Source organism: Neophocaena asiaeorientalis, unplaced genomic scaffold, assembly GCF_003031525.2.
Source record: "Neophocaena asiaeorientalis asiaeorientalis breed wild unplaced genomic scaffold, Neophocaena_asiaeorientalis_V1.1 scaffold119, whole genome shotgun sequence".
Lineage (NCBI taxonomy): Eukaryota > Metazoa > Chordata > Mammalia > Artiodactyla > Phocoenidae > Neophocaena > Neophocaena asiaeorientalis.
This window is the reverse complement of record NW_020175821.1, coordinates 5,196,604-5,215,678: the sequence shown is the minus strand read 5'-3', so window position 1 is coordinate 5,215,678 and position 19,075 is coordinate 5,196,604. Positions and strand designations below refer to the sequence as shown.

Sequence of the window (19,075 nt, the reverse complement as noted above, 5' to 3'; positions counted from 1 at the left end):
GTACAATATAGTATTGTTAACTATAGGCACTATGCTGTAAAGTAGATCTCTAGGACTTATTCATCTTATATAACCAGTATGTATCAAACTTTGCTTATGAGGACTATGCCAAGGTCCTTCTGATTTTTTAATGTATTTATTTTTTTTGGCTGCATTGGGTCTTAGTTACTGCGCGTGGGCTTTCTCTAGTTGTGGCGAGTGGGGACTCCTCTTCGTTGTGTTGCACGGGCTTCTCATTGCGGTGGGTTCTCTTGTTGTGGAGGAGAGACTCTAGGCGCATGGGCTTCGGTAGTTGTGGCTCTTGGGCTCTAGAGTGCAGGCTCAGTAGTTGTGGCGCACGGGCTTAGTTGCTCCGCGGCATGTGGGATCTTCCCAGACCAGGGATTGAACCTGTGTCCCCTGCATTGGCAGGCAGATTCTTAACCACTGCGCCGCCAGGGAAGTCCCGGTCCCTCTGATTATAAAACTTCAATAAAACAGATCACCAGTTCTTCAGAAATTTATATTTAACGAATATAAAATTTATATTTAACTAAACTCCTTGTTTCCTCCTTCCCCGGCCTGGCAATCACCATTCTACTTTCTACTTTAGGAGTTTGACTGTTTTAGATTCCTCATAAAAGTGACATCATTAGTATTTGTCTTTCTGCGTCTGGCTTATTTCTCTTTGCACAGTGTCCTCCAGGTTCATCCATGTTGTCACAAATGGCTGGATTTTCTTCTTTTTTAAAGCTGGATAATTGTATACATATACCACATTTTCTTTATCCATTCATCTGTTGAAGGACACCTAGGTTGTTTCCAAATCTAGGCTGTTATGAACAGTACAGTAGTGAATATGGTAGTGAATATCTCTTTGAGATCCTGATTTTCCCTTTGCATGTATACCCAGAAGTGGGATCTTTAAAGCATTCTTGTGCATTTTAACATTATTTGTTTTTCCCTTTTCTTATTATAGTATTTTTAAGTACAGAGCTTCAAGCTTTACAGATATTACAGAACAAGAAACGTAAAAATTCTCAATTAGATAAAAATAGTGAAATTTATCAGGAAGTTCAAGCTATCTGCGATACCCTTGGTATTCCCAAGTCAACAGCTTCTGACATTCCACTTATGCTGAACCAAGTGGAATCAAAGGTATTGTATTTGTTTTATTTTTCATTTCCCCCAAATTCAGTTAAATGCTGATATGTAAATATTGAATTAAAAATGAAAATACAGTTGACCCTTGAACAATGTGGGACTTAGGGATGCTGACCCTCTGCAGAGTCGGTAATTAACATACAACTTCACTGTTGTCCCTCTGTATCTGCAGTTCGCATTTGCAAATTCAACCACCTGTGGATCAGATAGTACTGTAATTTTATTTAGTGAAAAAAATTCACATATAAGTGGACCAGCACAGTTCAAACCCATGTTGTTCAAGGGTCAACTGTATTTCCTTTAAGTACAAGATATACATTCCATTTAAAGAAACATTTATCTTCATGTAAACTAAATTTTGGATTTGGAGTTGATATGCATGTGACCTAATTTGACTATAAGTAATATTCAGGAATCAGATCTTAATGAGTGAGTGCTAGGCTTTGTGAAGGTTTGCCCTGATAGAAATCCTTTTGCAAATATAAGGGTCCCTTTTCTAAACAAGGTTGTATTACGGTATAATGAAAGAAGTATAGTTATCCTATGAAGTCAAAGGCAAACTAAATTTCTTTTTAATGGATGTTGTTAATAGAACTGCAGTGTGGTTGTCTTTGGCAGTGAGCAAAGAAATGCACAGTTCCTGGTGGATAAGTGTTTAGTACATGTTTGTTGTATAGTGAATAAATGAATGAGTACCCTGATGGAGTAGTTAAAAACAACTAAAACCTGTGTACTTCTAGCTTTTTTTTTTTTTTTCCAGTTATTAAACTATCCTTGTTCCCAGTCAAGCCATCAATTAGAGAGAATGATACTCTCACAGACCAAATTCTGGCTTAATTCTTAGGTTTTGTAGGAGTCCTCTAGGGGAATAATACAAGATTCATTTTTAAGGAAAAGAAAATTCTCACCCTCAAGAATAGGTACTAAAACTCTGTTTTTAGACATGCTGTTTTAAACTAAATTCTTGAATAAAGTACTCTTTGCATTGATAATTTATGAACTGAAAAATAAAAAGGTTTGTCTAACTGAATGTCAGAGAATTTTAGTATCATTAAGATGAAAACACAGTATAAAAACTTTTTTTTTTCCCCCTAGAACTTGTAAACCAAAGAATAAGCCTATGAATCCCAGCTCAGAAACACTGGTGTAGAGTTAATAAATTGTTCTTCAGAATTTGTTTCTCTGGATTAAGAATGGTCTGGGGTTGGCTAAAATATCTGGGGCTATTTCAAATTGAGACAAATTTCTAGACTCTTCCTAATCTCCCAGTGCTTACACATATTGATCCCAGAGAGGTTTTTTCCTTTTATGAGTTTCAGTTAGAATTTAAAAATACCCCCAAACCTCTTTTCCCTGCTTAAAGCAGGCTGTAATGCCTGTGTTCAAGTGCTGGCAGGCTAATTATAAGGTAGTAGTTACTATGGCCATCATGGCTAAATATTTACCTATAATGACTTACTTCTCCATTCAGTTCCTATCAAAAGCAAAAATTTCCGTATTTTCTTCTATGTACGATGTGTCCAGAAGACACTGCGTCACCATCGGGGAGGAAATTTATCATTATCTTTTAGCTCGAAGCTGTTCAAATGTAAATCTAAAGTAATTATAGTAATATTAACAGCACACATACAGCATTTACTGTGCTAAATGTTTATATGTAATAACTCATTGCATTCTTACATCACCTATAATGAAGTAGTAATATTATTATTTACAGCAGCCATTTGAGAAAATTGAGGTACTGAAAGATTTAATAAATTAGACAAGCAAGTTTCTAAGTAGTAGTAGTGGTAGACTGGAGTTTCAAACCCAGGTGGTCAACCTCAGAGTCTGCTCTTAGCTCCCTCTTTATCACAAGTAATTCTCAAAGTTATTAAAACTGTTATCTAACGTTGAAATACAGGGAATGTGATTATATGTGAGAAACTTAAGCATGCATTCAGAATCCCTCTTGAGTAAGGGGTTATGACTAAAACTTTTAGTAGTATATGAAATATCAAAATCGAAGGTATTTGCAATAGTGAGGAATCTACAGAAATGGTATGTTTTAAGAAAATAATAATTCTTTTCAATGTGTAAGAGTAGTGTCAGTAATCACTGTTGTAGTGATAGATTTACTGTGATGTAAAGCTTAAGCTTTGGGACCCCCTAATTTGCACAAATTCTTTCTAAGCTCATTTTTCAAAAATAGCTTTCTCAAGATATAATTTAAGTGCTATAAAATTCGCCCATTTAAAGTGTACAATTCAATGAATTTTAGTATATTTACAGAGTACAACATCATCAAAATCTAATTTGAGAACATTTCCATCATTCTCAGAAGAAACCAAGTGCCCATTTACAGTCACTTCCCATTACCACCACCAGTTTCCAAGCTAATTTTGTGTTCATAATTTTTAATTCTTTTTAAAAGAGGTCCCCCAACATTAAATAAGGTTCATACTCCTCAAAATGTGAACTCTTCCTGATTATTTTCTCTAGTTACTTTATAACTAAGCAACTGTAAATATTTCATGACCTCTGATATTGCTGAAGCAAAAGCGAATGTCTAAATCTTGTTCACCAAAATAAAAATGTTTCAAGTAATTCAAATCAGTGGCTTTGCAAAAGTAATGAAATGTGTATGTGGCGACTAATTGAGAGGGCCTGCTCTCCTGTGTTGTCTTGCTGAACAATGGAATGTGTACAGAATATTTAATGGAGTAAAACCAACATACTCAGCAAAGGTTTTAGTATCCCTTTTGAGAATTTGTCAGCATGTAAGAGCGTGCCATCTTAAGAAGAAACTGAATTTATTTCACATATAAATTATAGATTCTCATAATAAAACCTTTTAGTAGCTACTTCTTTAGTTGTCCATGTACATTATTTCTTACTCTGGAAAAGGTGTGTTATAGCTTGAATTAATGTAACTAATGCTTCTTTGAGAAAGATACTCTGCATTGTAGTGATATTCTTTCCTATTATGTGAAGGTATATTTTAACTATTTCTCTTTAACATTTTATTAATTCTCTAGCATTCAAAGCGTTTTAAGCAAGAATAAGATCGTTTTAAATTAGGGATATACATTTTCACAATCTTTTATGTTTAATTTTAGGTGAAAGATATTCTCTCACAAGTCCAGAAAAATCACGTGGGAAAACCACTGCTGAAAATTGATTTAAATCTGGAACAGGCGGTAAGTCACCCCCCGCCCACCTTTTTATTAGCTTTATGTAATTAAACTAGTGAATATGACTTAATTTTATAGATGGACATCTAGATTTTACAGTGTGTAGCATGCATGTTTTATATTGGAGAATTAAAATGGAATGATATTCTAGAACAGTAGGTCCTAACATTTCTTCACTCAGATTATTAATTAAAAAAAAAAAACCTGGCCAAAAGTATTTATAGTGCCTAATATGTTAGCATAGTTGTAATTTGGAAAGTGTAGTAGCTCAACGCCAACAAGATGGGAAGTTGTTGGTATTTTCTTTCCTTATTGGTTCAGACTACTTTGCAAGTAGACGTTTTACTTAAATTAACATGTTTGATTGAAGATCAGGTAAACTGTACCAATTGTAGAGTTTAATTTGTATGTTTAGTATCTTCTGAATATTTTATATGTTCTATCAAATATCTTTATTTAAATAATTTACTCTAAAGTCTCATGGGATCAGAAAATGACCATCAAGTACCACCTTTTGAATTAATAGGAAGTATTGACCACAATTCTGAAATTTCTTTTCTGTGCATAATGAGTCTAAAGGTTATGATTTTTGTTTCCAAATTCTTTAGGAACAACTGGAAAGAATCAACGATGCCCTTTCCTGTGAATATGAGTGCCGTCGGCGGATGTTGATGAAACGATTAGATGTAACAGTGCAGTCCTTTGGATGGTCTGATAGAGCAAAGGTAAGGCTGTTTTTCCATTTGTGTCCTGTAGGTGGTACTCTGTGACAGCTCTTCAGGCTCTCTTGTCTGTTAGGTAACGATGCCACATTTGTACTTTATCACTCTGTCTGAAGCTCCTGCCCAGGCCAACTGCTGGTCTTAAATAATGATCCTGGTCTTGTATAAGTCCCTGTTTGCAAATATCTTAATTTCTCCCCATATCTTTCACATTTATTTAAAACTCGTAGATGTTGTGATTTATGCAAGGATATACATAAAAGAAGGCATCATATGTGATAGTGAGATAGATATAGTGAGCAACTGGTCAAGAAAGAAGGATTTACTGCTAAACACCCTACAGTACACAGGATAGCCCTTCACAACAAGATCTGTCTGGTCCAAAAGATCAAAAGTAGCGGTTGACAAAATCTGTTTCTGATGATATGAGATCAGATTTTTCTTTATATGTAATATATTGTTATTTTCATTCAACAAATAGTTGAATGCCTACTCTACTTCATGTACACATTAAAGGACATTTATTAAAACATATATTTGAACAGCAAGTGCAGTGTGGCACACTGTACACAAAAGGAGGTGACTCTTCTGTAAGCATCATGCCTGTCTGCTTATCGTGCTTACTGTCGCTTTGTTTATTTAACTAATGTGAGGTTCATTATTCTTTTTCAGCTTTGCAATCTGGTTAAAGTAACACATCACTCCTCAATGTTATCCTGTCTAAATCTTCTCTGATAAATAGCACCTGTCTGCAGAAAGCACCTGCTCAGAAGCAGTTTTAGACTCCCTGTTACTGTTAAGCTTGTGAGAGGTCACCCAGGCTGAGAGGAAAGAAATTAACAGACAAGCTGCTACTGTGTTCTGAAATGATGGGACTGAGGCCACGTATTCTCTGGTTTCTCTCCTCATGGTCTTTGCAGTCTTTCTAGTATAGTATGTCTCTCTTCCTATTCCACAGAGGGATTAAAACCCTTTTTTCCCATTTGATATATGTCTAAATCCTTTTATTGAGCTGTCGAAAAAGTAAAATACTGATTTTTTCTTCAGAAAAAAAAAAAAGAAAGAAAGAAGGATTTAGGAATGAATCAGGTAGCACTGATGCTGAACAAACCTTAAAGGTGGCTTAAGGCTGTGGAGTGTGTTCCAGTTGAAGAGGGGGTTGGAGGGTGGGGGCATTCCCAAATATGGATCTCTTCAGGTAGTTTTCTAGAGAGCTGTCACCCATCATTCCCATTTTATGCCTGTAATCTGTACCCAGTCGGCGTCTGGGATCCTCCACTCCAGACTGTAAGCTGGGACAATTATAGGAAAATATTTGCTTCCCCTGTTTGAGGGATCATTGTGTCCTGTGCTCCTTGATGTCCAGTGTCTGAAAATCACTGGTTCACGTGGGTTGTCCAGTTTTATAGTTGTTTCAGGTAGGAGGGTAAATCTGTGCCTGTTACTCTCAGATATTATTATTACATTCTTTGGATTAACTGGGTAGTTGTCCTGCCCCCATATTGTATCAACTGGGGTCATTTATGCAGCTTCATTCAACTGATACCTGGGCTGGGTTTGGCTGGAACATCCAAGACGGTTGCCTCACATGTCTAGGTTTTGCTAACTGTTTCTTGGGGTGCTTCACTTGTCATCTTGGCCCTTAGGTGGTCTCTCTCTCCATGTGGTGCCCCACATTGGTTTCCTATGGCTGCTGTAATAAATCACCACAAACTTCATGGCTTAAATAATACACATTTATTTTCTTACAGATCTAGAGATCAGAAGTCCTAAAATGAAGGTATTGGCAGGGTTGCATTCCTCCCGGACACTTCAGGGGAGAATCTGTTTCCTTGCATTTACTAGCTTCCAGATACCACCTGTGTACCTCGAGTCATGACCTCATCCTCCGTCTTCAAAATCAATAGTGTAGGATCTTCCATTCTTTCTCCTTCTGCTTCCATTGTCACACGCCTTCTGCTGTCTCTTATCAGGAGCCTTGTGAATACACTGGGCTTACCCAGATAATCCATCTCAAGATTCCTAACTTAACTCACATCCGTATCTTCAAGGTGACATATTCACAGGTTTCAGGAATTAGGATGTGGAGATCTCGGGGGAGCCATTCTGTTTACCAGGTGTCTTCTAACTGGAGTTTATTTTTTTCCTGCATTGTATTTCGTTATCATATGCGGCTGCTGCTTTTTTCTTTTCTTTTTCTCTTTTTTAAATATACTTTAAAAAATCAAGTATTCTAATGAGTCCTCTTTTCTATACTTTCCCTCCTAAAAGCTTGTATCCTTCTACTGCAGTTTGGGCTGTTTGCATGCCTATCCTTGGCTACTCCACTATTTCCTGGATTCCATGGCCTTCTCTTTCATTGTTTATTCCCTCAATCTGCCATAGTAAATCCACAAATAACTTCCTAACAAAGGGTGCATAGGAGTGATTTTTCTGAACCCTTGAATTCTGCAAATGTTTATTCTCCTGCCACATTTGATTGATAGTTTAGGTAAATATAAAGTTCTAGGTGGAAAACATTTTTCTCTAAGAATATTGAAGGCAAAAAAAAAAAAAAGAACATTGAAGGCATTGCTTCATTGTTTTCTAGCATATAGGGCTGCTGTTGAGAAACCCAGTGCCATTGCCTGTCCTTTTGAATGACCTTTTATTTTTCACTGGGAGCTTTTGGACCCTTTTCTTTTTTTTTTTTTTTTTGAGAATTACATTTTATTTGACAGACTTGCTGAGGACTTAAGCCTGGAAGACAGCCTCTCAGATGACTCTGAGGGACTGCCCTGAAGAGGTAAGGGAGGAACCAGGATATATAGGAGTTTTTGCAAGGAACCAGGTAGTAGGAACATCAAAAGATCATTGTTTAAAAAAAAAAAAAAAAGAAAAAAAGATCATTGTTAATTAAAAACAGGGACTTCCCTGGTGGTTGGGCTCTCTTCTTTATCCTTGGAGTTCTGAAATTTCACAGCATATGTCAGTCTGGGTCTTCCTGAATTCATTGTGCTAAACATTAGGTGGGCATTTCAATCTGTAGACTCTTAGCTTTTATATTTCTCTTTATTAATTTCTTCCCTTTTGTTTTCTCTTTCTGAAACTTGTTATTCACATATTAGACCCCCTGGATAGATCCACTTGAGTTGCTTTTTTTTTTTTCTCATTTTCTGTCTCTTCCTTTTTGATTGACTTTCTTGGAAATGTCCTCAATTCTATTTTGTGCTTGGCACTAAATTTTTGTTTCAGCCATCATTTTTTCATTTCCAGGAATTCTTTTTGCTTCTTGTGTTTTCCTTTTTCATGTTTTTTTTTTTTTCTTGTTTTATGAATGTGCTATCTTCTTCAATGGGGATGAAAAATTTTTTTTAAAAAAGTTTTGTTTTGTTTTTTTCCCCTTTATTTCTGTCTCTTCCAGGGCAATTTTTGGTTTGTTTTTCTTGGTCTCTCTCTCGTGGTGGCTTTCTTCAAATCATGATGGTCCTTTGTTGTCCATATTTAAGAGAAGACACTGAAAAACTGATTGGGAACTGTAGTCGTTGATCAGGATTGTTGATGTCAGACTTCGGAGCTGCATCCTGTGCTGTGGAAATTCCTGATGCTCGTTTGGAGAATTCTTTTCTCTGTAGCTGCTCAGTGTTTCAAGAAGGGAAGCCTCATTTTTTTTTCTATACATTATTCTCCTTTGGCCAGAGGAGGAGGAGTGGCAACACGGCACCAGGGGTTGGAAGAATAGACTATTTCACAAATAGACAGTTAACCCCTATTTTTGGCTCCCAGTTTCATTTTCTGAGATGTTGGTTCCCTTCTTACCTGTATCCCCTTTTTCCATTCTGTTTATTGTAGTATATGTGTATTTTTTGAAAAAAATAATTTAGTGTGTTTGAGAAAATACCTTTAGGAAATATCTTGATATCTTCTCATCTTGGTCTTTTTTCATCATGTTTTAGGACAAGGAGGTTGTGTTTTTGTTGTTTTTCCCTTAGTCCGGAAGATTTTTTAAATATCTTTTTTCTCAGAGTATAGGTCAAATTTTGGCCTTTCATGCCATCCTTTTCAATTGATTATATGAGTATATACATTTATACCCTGAGTTTTCTTTTCTTGTTAAATTTAATATATCTTTATCTTATTCTCCCTATTTCATATGTCTGATGTTGAATGACCCATCAAATATTGTTCTACAGCATTTAAAATCTTTTGCATACAGATATACTCTATTGATTGACATTGAGTTTTCCTTTAATTTTGTCTCCTTTGACCCTGTAATGAAATTTTGGGCAGCTAAATTTTTGTTCATGTCCATGATATATTCCTAAAAGTGGAATTCCTTGATCAAAGAATATGCGCTATAATGCTTTTGATGCACACTCTAGAGTTGCCCTTCAAAAAGGTTATACGTGTTTATTAGTATGGTTAATCTGGTTTCTCTGTTACTTTGCTGGTATTGAAATAGGACTGAGTATACTTTTATAGTTTGCTTTTTTTTTTACTGAATATATTGTGATCATTGTCCCATATCTCTAAAAGTTCTATATCGGTGTCCTTTTAAAATTAATTTTTAATTTATTTCTTATTTTTTGAGTTATAATTCACCATCTTAAAGTGTACAGTTCAGTGGTTTTTAGTATATTCACTGTGTTCTGTGCCATTATCTAATTCCACAACGTTTCCCTCACTGCCAAAAGAAACATGCACCTATTAGTGGTCATTTGCTGTACCTTCAACTTCCTTTTCTGACACTCACTACTATAACCTACTTTCTGTCTCTTTGGATTTGCCTGTTCTGGATATTTCATATATATAAGGAGTCATACAATATGTGGCTTTTTATGTCTGGCTTCTTAGCATAATGCTTTCAAGGTTCATCCATGTTGTCCCATGTAACTGCACAATCAGCCCTCCATGTCTGCAGATGTGAAACCCATGGATTCCTAGGGATTCCTAAATGGAAATTTACTGTGTGAAAGGTTATGACTCTTAATGCTCTTGATTCACATCACCAAATTGTTTTTTACAAAGTTTGTATGAATTTAAGCTCCTACAAGTAGGGTAAATGAAATTTTGCCTTCACTTAGCTTCTTTAATATTTAGAATATTATCAATTTTATGGCTAACTTGATGGTTAAAAAAGACTAAATTGTTTTAATTTGTATATTTTTTATTAGTGGTACAATTGAATTTTTTCATAAGCTTATTAGTCATTTGAATTTCCTCTTTTTTGAAATTTCTATTTGTGTCTTTTCTTTTTTTTCCCTTAAGGTCTTCCTGTTTTCCTTCTGATTGAGCTTTTTATATATTAAGGAAGTTAGCTAGTTGCTTTATTTGTTGAAAATATTTTCCCCAGTGGTCTTTTGTTTTATGTCTTTTGATGTGCAGAAATTTTAGTCTATAATATGGTTAAGTTTTTCAGTTTAAAATAAAACTTTAAACAGTGAACTCTTTTTAAAAATTTATAATTAATTTTTTTATTGGAGTGTAGTTGATTTACAGTGTGGTGTGTGTTTCTGCTGTACAGCAAAGTGAGTCAGTTATACATATACCTATATCCACTCTTTTTTAGATTCTATTCCCATATAGGTCATTACAGAGTATTGAATAGAGTTCCCTGTGCTATAAGGTAGGTTCTTATTAGTTATCTATTTTATATATAGTAGTGTGTATATGTCAGTCCGAATCTCCCAATTTATCCCTCCCCCCTCCCTTTCCCCCTTGGTAACCACAAGTTTGTTTTCTACATCTGTGACTCGATTTCTGTTTTGTAAATAGGTTCTTTTGTACGATTTTTTTGGATTCCACATATAAGTGATATCATATGATACTTGTCTTTCTCTGTCTTACTTACTATGATAAACTCTAGGTCCATCCATGTTGCTGCAGATGGCATTATTTCATTCTTTTTTATGGCTGAGTAATATTTAATTGTATATATGTACCACATCTTCGTTATCCATTCCTCTTTTGATGGACATTTAGGTTGCTTCCATGTCCTGGCTATTGTAAATAGTGCTGCAGTGAACATTGGGGTGCATGTACCCTTTCTAATTATGGTTTTCTCCAGATATATGCCAATGAGTGGGATTGCTAGATCATATGGTAGCTCTACTTTTAGTTTTTTAAGGAATCTCCATACTGTTCTCCATAGTGGCTGTACCAATTTACATTCCCACCAACAGTGTAGGAGGGTTCCCTTTTCTCCACTGCCTCTCCAACATTTATTGTTTGTAGATTTTTTGATGATGGCCATTCTAACAAGTGTGAGGTGATACCTCATTGTAGTTTTGATTTGCATTTCTCTAATAATTAGTGATATTGAGCATCTTTTCATGTGCTTTTTTTTTTTTTGCATACAAATTCTTGACCTTATATATTCATTTTGTCATTTTTTTCCCCTGCCTGTAATGGGTTTCTTAACACGAAGTCAGTCCATGCCCAGGATTTCTTTTTTTTTGTTTATCAACATTAGACTATTTTGCATTTATATAATAAAATATAGAAGACAATAAAAATAAGTATTGCTATAAGCAACAACAGAAATAAAACTCATGAGCAATATTCAGCAAAACAAGGCAGACATAAAATGATATACATCGTATGGTTTCTTTTTAAAAAATTCAAAACTGGGCAAAACAAATTTATGGTGAAGGTAGTAGTGATTATGGGAGCAGAAAGCAGGGGTCATGACCAGGAAATAGTATAAGGAAGGCTTCCGAGGTGCTGGGAAAGTTCTGTTTCTTGATCTGAGTAGTGGTTATACTAGTGGGAGTTCAGATAACTCACATAAGTCATAAGTTTGTAGTTAAACTTACAACTTACACACTTTTCTCTGTGTTATAACTTATTAAGAAAGCTAAGACAAAAGCCTTATTTAGTTCATTAAGATCAGCAGTTGGCAAAGAATTACTGAATATTATTTTAGACACCTACAAAGTTCAAGGAAGTGTCTTAGGTGATCAAAGATTTCAAGTCCATTCCACTATCAAATATATATTTTTTTCTTATTAGTCATCTATTTTATACACATCAGTGTATACATGTCAATCCCAATCTCCCAGTTCATCACACCACTCCCGCCCCACACCACTTTCCCCCCTTGGTGTCCATATGTTTTTTCTCTGCTTCTCTGTCTCAATTTCTGCTCAGCAAACCGGATCATCTGTACCATTTTCTAGGTTCCACATATATGCGTTAATATACGATATTTGTTTTTCTCTTTCTGACTTCACTCTGTATGACAGTCTCTAGATCCATCCACGTTTCAACAAATGACCTAATTTCGTTCCTTTTTATGGCTGAGTAATATTTCATTGTATATATGTACCACATCTTCTTTATCCATTCATCTGTCGATGGGCATTTAGGTTGCTTCCATGAACTGGCTATTGTAAATAGTGCTGCAATGAACATTGGGGTGCATGTGTCTTTGAATCATGGTTTTCTCTGGCTATATGCCCAGGAGTGGGATTGCTGGGTCATGTTGTAATTCTGTTTTTAGTTTTTTGAGGAACCTCCATACTGTTCTCCATAGTGGCTGTATCAATTTACATTCCCACCAACAGTGCAAAAGGGTTCCCTTTTCTCCACACCCTCTCCAGCATTTGTTGTATGTAGATTTTTTGATGATGGCCATAAGAAGTGTGAGGTGATACCTCACTGTAGTTTTGATTTGCATTCTCTAATAATTAGTGATATTGAGCATCTTTTCATGTGCTTTTTAGCCATCTGTATGTCTTCTTTGGAGAAATGTCTATTTAGATCTTCTGCCCATTTGTTGATTGGGTTGTTTGTTTTTTTGATATTAGGCTGCATGAACGGTTTGTATATTTTGGAGATTAGTCCCTTGTCAGTCACTTTGTTTGCAGATATTTTCTCCCATTCTGTGTGTTTTCTTTTAGTTTTGTTGATGATTTCCTTTGCCGTTCAAAAGCTTTTAAGTTTCATTAGGTCCCATTTGTTTTTATTTTCATTACTCTTGGAGGAGGATCAAAAAAGATCTTGCTGCAGTTTATGTCAGTGTTCTGCATATGTTTTCCTCTAAGAGTTTTATAGTATCTGGTCTTACATTTAAGTCTTTAATCCATTTTGAGTTTATTTTTGTGTATGGTGTTAGGGAATGTGCTAATTTCATTCTTTTACATGTAGCTGTCCAGTTTCCCCAGCACCTCTTATTGAAGAGACTGTCTTTTCTCCAGTATATAATCTTGCCTCCTTTGTCGTAGATTAGGTGACCATGGGTATGTGAGTTTATCTCTGGGCTTTCTATACTGTTCCATTAATCTATATTTCTGTTTCTGTGCCAGTACCATACTGTTTTGATTACTGTAGCTTTTTAGTATAGTCTGAAGTCAGGGAGCCTGATTCCTCCAGCTCCGTTTTCCTTTCTCAAGATTGCCTTGGCTATTCAGGATCTTTTGTGTCTCCATACAAATTGTAACATTTTCTTGTTCTAATTCTGTGAAAAATGCTATTGATAATTTGATAGGGATTGCATCGAATCTGTGGATTACTTTGGGTAGTATAGTCATTTTGACAATATTGATTCTTCCAATCCAAGAACATGGTATATCTTTCCATCTGTTTGTGTCACCTTTGATTTCTTTCATCAATATCTTATAGTTTTCTGAGTACAGGTCTTTTGCCTCCTGAGTACAGGTATTTTATGCGATGGTAGATGGGATTGTTTCCCTAATTTCTCTTTCTGATCTTTAATTGTTAATATATAGGAATGCAAGAAATATCTGTGTATTAATTTTATATCCTACCCAAATTCATTGATGATCTCTAGTAGTTTTCTGGTAGCATCTTTAGGATTTTCTATGTATAGTATCATGTCATCTGCAAACAGTGATAGTTTTACTTCTTTTCCTATTTGGATTCCTTTTATTTCTTTTTCTTCTCTGATTGCCATGGCTAGGGCTTTTAAATCTGTGTTGAATAAAAGGGGAGACAGTGAACATCCTTGTCTTGTTCTTGATCTTAGAGGAAATGCTTTCAGTTTTTCACTATTGAGAATGATGTTTGCTGTGGGTTTGTTGTATATGGCCTTTACTACTATGTTGAGATATGCTTCCTCTGTGTCCACTTTCTGGAGAGTTTGTATCATAGATGGGTGTTGATTTTTGTCAGAAGCTTTTTCTGCATCTATTGAGATGGTCATATGTTTTTATTCTTCAGTTTGTTAATGTCATGTATCACATTGATTGATTTATGTATGTTGAAGGATCCTTATATCCCTGGGATAAATCCCACTTGATCATGGTGTATGATTGTTTTAATGTGTTGTTGCATTTTGTTTACTAGTATTTTGTTGAGGATTTTTGCATCTATATTCATCAGTGATATTGGCCTGTAATTTTCTTTTTTTGTGATATCTTTGTCTGGTTTTGGTATCAGGGTGATGGTGACCTTGTAGAATGAGCTTGGGGGTTGTTACTTTCTCTGCAAGTTTGAGAAGGATAGGTGTTAACCCTTCTCTAAATGTTTGACAGAATTCGCCTGTGAAGCTGTCTGGTCCTGGACTTTTGTTTGTTGGAAGTTTTAAAATCACTGTTTTAATTTCAGTACTTGTGATTGATGTGTTCATATTTTCTATTTCTTCCTGGTTCAGTCGTGGAAGCTTGTATCTTTTTGAGAATTTGTCCATTTCTTCTAGGTTGTCCATTTTATTGGCATATAGTTGCTTGTAGTTAAACAACGAACTCTTTATTATATTTGGAATCCCCTTAGTTATATGTTGATTATTATTATTATTTTACAAATAGACAACGGTTCATTGCAGCACCATTTAAAAAATCTATTTCTTTTCTCATTGCTCTTTTTTTTAATGTTTTAATATTCTTTATTTTTAGAGCAGTTAAAGGTTCATAGCAATATTGAACAGAAGGTTTTGAGATTTCCATTTACCTCCTGCCCCCACACACACATAACCCACCCATCATCATCCCCCATGAGAGTAGTAAATTTTTGCAGCTGATGAACCTACATTGATACATCATTATTATCCAAAGTCCCATAGTTTATATTAGGTTTCACTCTTGGTGCTGCACATTCTATGGTTTTGAAAAAATACACAAAGACATGTATCCACCATTATAGTATCATACAGAATATTTTCACTGCCAGAAAAATCTTCTCTGCTTTGCCTATTCTTCCCTCCCTCCGCACAACCCCTGGCAACCCATTTAATCTTTTTACTATCTCTATAGTTTTGCTTTTTCCAGAATGTCATATAGTTGAAGTCATACAGATTATTATTTTCAGATTAGCTTCTTTCACTTAATAATAGACATTTAAGTTTCCTTCATGCCTTTTTGTCTCACTGATCTTTGATGCCTCATCATTTATTGCATTCATGCATTTATGAGGCCCTGAATCTCAATTGCCTCTTTTGTTTCATCAATCTATTCCCCCTACCAGTTCCATTTAATTAGACTGAGGTACGATAGTATAGTGTTATCTATACAACCACTCTAAAAGGATGTTTTGAAGATTAAAGATACGATATTAGATGAAGAATAAATAGCTTGGCTCATTTAACAAGTAGTCAGTGAATGTTAACTCTTAAGGCAATGATGATTTAGATATCCCCTACCTCCCTGCCCACCACTCCCCCCAAAAAATATTCCAGTAGGACTGCAATAAATCTATAAGTTAATTTTGAGGGAAACCAACAATACTCAATGTCCCCATCCAGAAACTTGGTATTTCTGTTTATTCAAGTTTTACTTCTGTTTTTGTAGATTTACTAATGTTTTCTTCTTAAAGGTTCTGTGTGTGTTTTTGGTACAGCTATTTTTAGGTATTTTGCTTTTTGTTAATATGAATGGGATTTTTTTTCGTTACTTTTTAAATGAGTTGTTATTGGTAGTTATATAGTCTTTTAGCATCTGTTGGGCTTTTTTTTTCTCATTCTACTTACAGATTATCAGATATTTGAATGTTTTGCTCTTCTCTGTTTCTTTGCTTGTGTTATTATCTCCTTTTTTTCTTTCTGAAGATTATGATTGCCATTGCCCTTTTTTAAAATTAATTAATTAATTTGGCTGCATTGGGTCTTAGTTGTGGCACATGGGATCTTTGCAGCATGCAGGATCTTTAGTTGCGGCATGCAGGATCTTTGTTATAGTACGTGGGATCTTTAGTTGTGGCATGCAGGATCTTTAGTGTGGCATGCAGGATCTTTTGTTATTGCGTGCGGACTTCTCAGTTGCAGCGCACGGGCTCTAGAGCGCGTGGGCTGAGTAGTTGGGGTACGCAGGCTGAGTTGCCCCACGGCATGTGGGATCTTAGTTCCCTGACCAGGGATGGAACCCACGTCCCCTGCATTGGAAGGTGGAGTCTTAACCACTGGACCACCAGGGAAGTCCCACCATTGCTCTTTCATTGAAATGTTCTTTGGTTCCTTTTTTCCCTGAATTTTGTCATTTAGATAAAAACAGATGACATAGCAAGAATTTACCAGCCTAAGCGTTACGCTTTGTCACCCAAGACAACAATAACCTTGGCACATCTACTTGCTGCCCGTGAAGATCTATCCAAGATCATCAGGACAAGTAGTGGCTCCAGCCGGGAGAAGACCACATGTGCCATTAATAAGGTTGGTTTTTCTTTCAGTAACAGTGGATAATGAATTTATAATATCCTTGTTTGATGTTTTTACAGATTTAATCCATTTTTCTTTTAATCCTAGTGAACTCCTAGAAAAGAGAGTGGTGGAGGGGCTTCAGTCAATTTAGGCTTAGTAATGTTTTCTGTGTGCATGTTTGTTTGAATTTCTGTATTCATAAATTAAACCACAGTTTTATCTGAATTAGAGGAATTAAGAATTATTTTTATGAATAGCATTAGCAAGAATTATTTGCCTTCTTTCCAATAATGTAATCATTTTTTGTCAGTAAAAATCTGTAGGAGTCATTTCGGGTACTCACATATTCCTTAGATCCTTGGTGTAGAGGGAGGAGTCCATGCTTTGGGTTCACATCCTAGCTCTATCATTTACTTAGAGCAGTCACCTTGGGCAAGTTGCGGAATCTCTTGGAGGTTCCATTTCCTGATTCAGAGTATAGATCCATTGCTCTGACAGTAGTCTTAAATAAGCTCAAAGTCTGAATTTTTTACTTTACGACAGCAGCATTAACAATAAACTAATTTAGAATGTTTATATTAGCTTGATTAGCATATACTTACTCTTTATTTAGATAGATCACTCTATGACAAACTACTACAAAAGAGCAAGAAATCAGAAGTAAGGGATTTGGGTAATTTTAAAACATCGTTTCTCAGTCAATGCAGTGAGAAAGGTATCCTGTATCAAGGGATGGCTGTATGTAAAGTCAGTTTGGTAATTATTGCTAAGTTAGGCACCAGTGTTTGGGCCCTCCTGCTTCCATTTAAGACCAACCTCCTCTCTTCTTAAAGTGTTCTGTCTTTAAATATGTTACTTAATGTCTTGCATCAGGTTATAAGCTAGTCTTGATGGATCAAGAGTTCTATTTCTTTAAGTGACATTGCCCATCTCTTTTCTGAGTTTGTAATTTATAGTCTAGTTATTTGAGGGCAATCTTATTATGAGATCTTGGAACAGAGTCCCTGTATATCCACCCACATAGCATGTTTGGTGGAGAGACCAATGAAGATAACAACCAAGAAAAAAGCTACTGATATTTTTTGGATTTGGTAATTAGGATGTTATTGCTGACTTTTAAAAGAATGTTTGCTTCTTCGAACCTTGTACCACAGTGAGGATGTTGTCTGAGATTTTGTCTTTCATTTATGACATAAAGTAGTAAACCATGATTTTGATTAGAGAATCAAAGGAAGTAGAACACAACTGATTCATAGATCATTTTGGTTGAGGCACTTCTGGTTTACCTTCTTTCCTGAAAGAGACTAGCAGGAAGCTATTTGCTTCCTGTTGGTCTCTGTACATGGGCATATAAAGTAGTTCCTTTCTACAGAAAGTTGGGGACTTAAAGCAAACTCTTCCTTGGTTTATCCTTCAAAGCATTATAAAGCATGGTTAAGGAAGTGTATCAAGTCTCCCTTTTCTCTATAATATAGTAACTAGTATCATTGAAAGTTAGTGAGCTTAATTTCTCATAAAAAAGGAATAGTTCGGGCTTCCCTGGTGGCGCAGTGGTTGAGAGTCCCCCTGCCGATGCAGGGGACACGGGTTCGTGCCCCGGTCCGGGAAGATCCCACATGCCGTGGAGCGGCTGGGCCCGTGAGCCATAGCCACTGAGCCTGCGCATCCGGAGCCTGTGCTCCGCAATGGGAGAGGCCACAACAGTGAGAGGCCCGTGTACCGCAAAAAAAAAAAAAAAAAAAAAAAGAATAGTTCGTTGAAAATCCTTGTATCTCTTTACAGTGATAATCTTGGATTATAGCCATTATGTTCATCTCTGACTGCATTATACCCACATGTTATCATATATACTTCATACTCTGTTGAAATAAAATGTGCTCAGAAATAGTCTTTTATTGGATAATCTATTACCAAACCAATGGCAATAGAAAGTCCAGAGTTGTTGCATAAACGGATATGAAGTCAATTAATGTAAGGTATGTATTTTATGTATATTGTAAATGTTTTGCTAAAAAAATTTCTTAGTGTGATGGGTACTACATTTGTTATAAAATTTGCTAAACAAATTTAAACAAGTCCTTAAGTTTCAGAAATATTCCCCCACATTGCTTAAAAATAACAGCACATTGTGAGGAATTTGTCACACATCACATTTGTATTTTCAATATTAATTCATACTGCTGTGTCTGATACTTTCATGTCCCTAAATACTTCTGTTTCATTAGAACAATAACTTCAATATTGCTTGTATCCTTTATGTAAATTTTAACTTTTAAAATATTGGAAACTGAAAGAAAATGTTTCTTTACACAGGTGCTGATGGGAAGGGTGCCTGACAGGGGAGGACGGCCGAATGAAATTGAACCACCACCCCCTGAAATGCCCCCTTGGCAAAAGAGACAAGAAGGCGGCGGAAGGGGTGGTTGGGGTGGTGGAGGTGGAGGTAGAGGTGGTGGTGGGAGTGGAAG

At 35.8% G+C, this 19,075-nt stretch overlaps 1 protein-coding gene across 1 annotated transcript in view; it reads left to right on the top strand.

Moving 5' to 3' along the window:
- FAM98B (family with sequence similarity 98 member B) overlaps positions 1-19,075 on the top strand; it is a 33,932-nt gene that overhangs the window by 14,179 nt on the left and 678 nt on the right. Inside the window, 5 exon segments of the mRNA XM_024732336.1 lie at positions 959-1,137; positions 4,242-4,322; positions 4,925-5,041; positions 16,452-16,619; positions 18,921-19,072. Coding sequence (XP_024588104.1) covers positions 959-1,137; positions 4,242-4,322; positions 4,925-5,041; positions 16,452-16,619; positions 18,921-19,072 — 697 coding nt within the window.